General features: G+C 66.4%; 1 protein-coding gene across 1 annotated transcript in view; it reads left to right on the plus strand.

Moving 5' to 3' along the window:
* Positions 1-282: 282 nt before the first annotated feature.
* LOC111818900 (zinc finger SWIM domain-containing protein 5-like) overlaps positions 283-497 on the plus strand; it is a gene marked incomplete at its 3' end in the record, with an annotated part of 814 nt that continues 599 nt past the window's right edge. Inside the window, exon 1 of the mRNA XM_023724190.1 lies at positions 283-438. Coding sequence (XP_023579958.1) covers positions 283-438 — 156 coding nt within the window. The remainder of the gene's footprint in view (positions 439-497) is intronic.

Below are 497 nucleotides of genomic sequence, written 5' to 3' on the forward strand. Positions count from 1 at the left end.
AGGGTGCCGAGATCTGAGCCCTCATTGTCCCGACGGGGCGGCTGAGACTTCAGCGGTTTCTAACCAAGGGTGAAGGGCGCCAACGTTATCGTACATTTTACCTGGGGAGTTAAGGGCACTCGAACTTCACCGCCACCCCCACCCCGTCTTCTCTCTCCGCTGCCAGCGTTTCTCCCAGACACTGCCCTCGGTTGTGACCTTCTCTGGTCGCATCAGTCTATGTAGGAACCTGGGTTGGAGTTTTCCTGTCCTTGCTCCTTCAAAGCTGACGACTTCACTGAGATGGCGCGCAGCCCGTTCCTCGCGTATTTCTCCGCGGCCCGGCGGCAGGTGGGCGGCGTAGCCCAGCGCCTGGCGCTCTCCGCCACGCTCCGCCGGGCCCCGGGCGCTAGCTCTGGGCGCGCGTCCTGGGTTATCAGCGCCCGGAGCGCGCCAGAGGCTCGCGCTCGCTCCCGAGCTTCCTCGCGCCCGCGGCGGCCTGCTCCGCGCGCGCGCGC

The sequence above is a fragment of the Octodon degus genome, unplaced genomic scaffold (genome assembly GCF_000260255.1).
Source record: "Octodon degus isolate 3935 unplaced genomic scaffold, OctDeg1.0 scaffold00107, whole genome shotgun sequence".
Taxonomy (NCBI): domain Eukaryota; kingdom Metazoa; phylum Chordata; class Mammalia; order Rodentia; family Octodontidae; genus Octodon; species Octodon degus.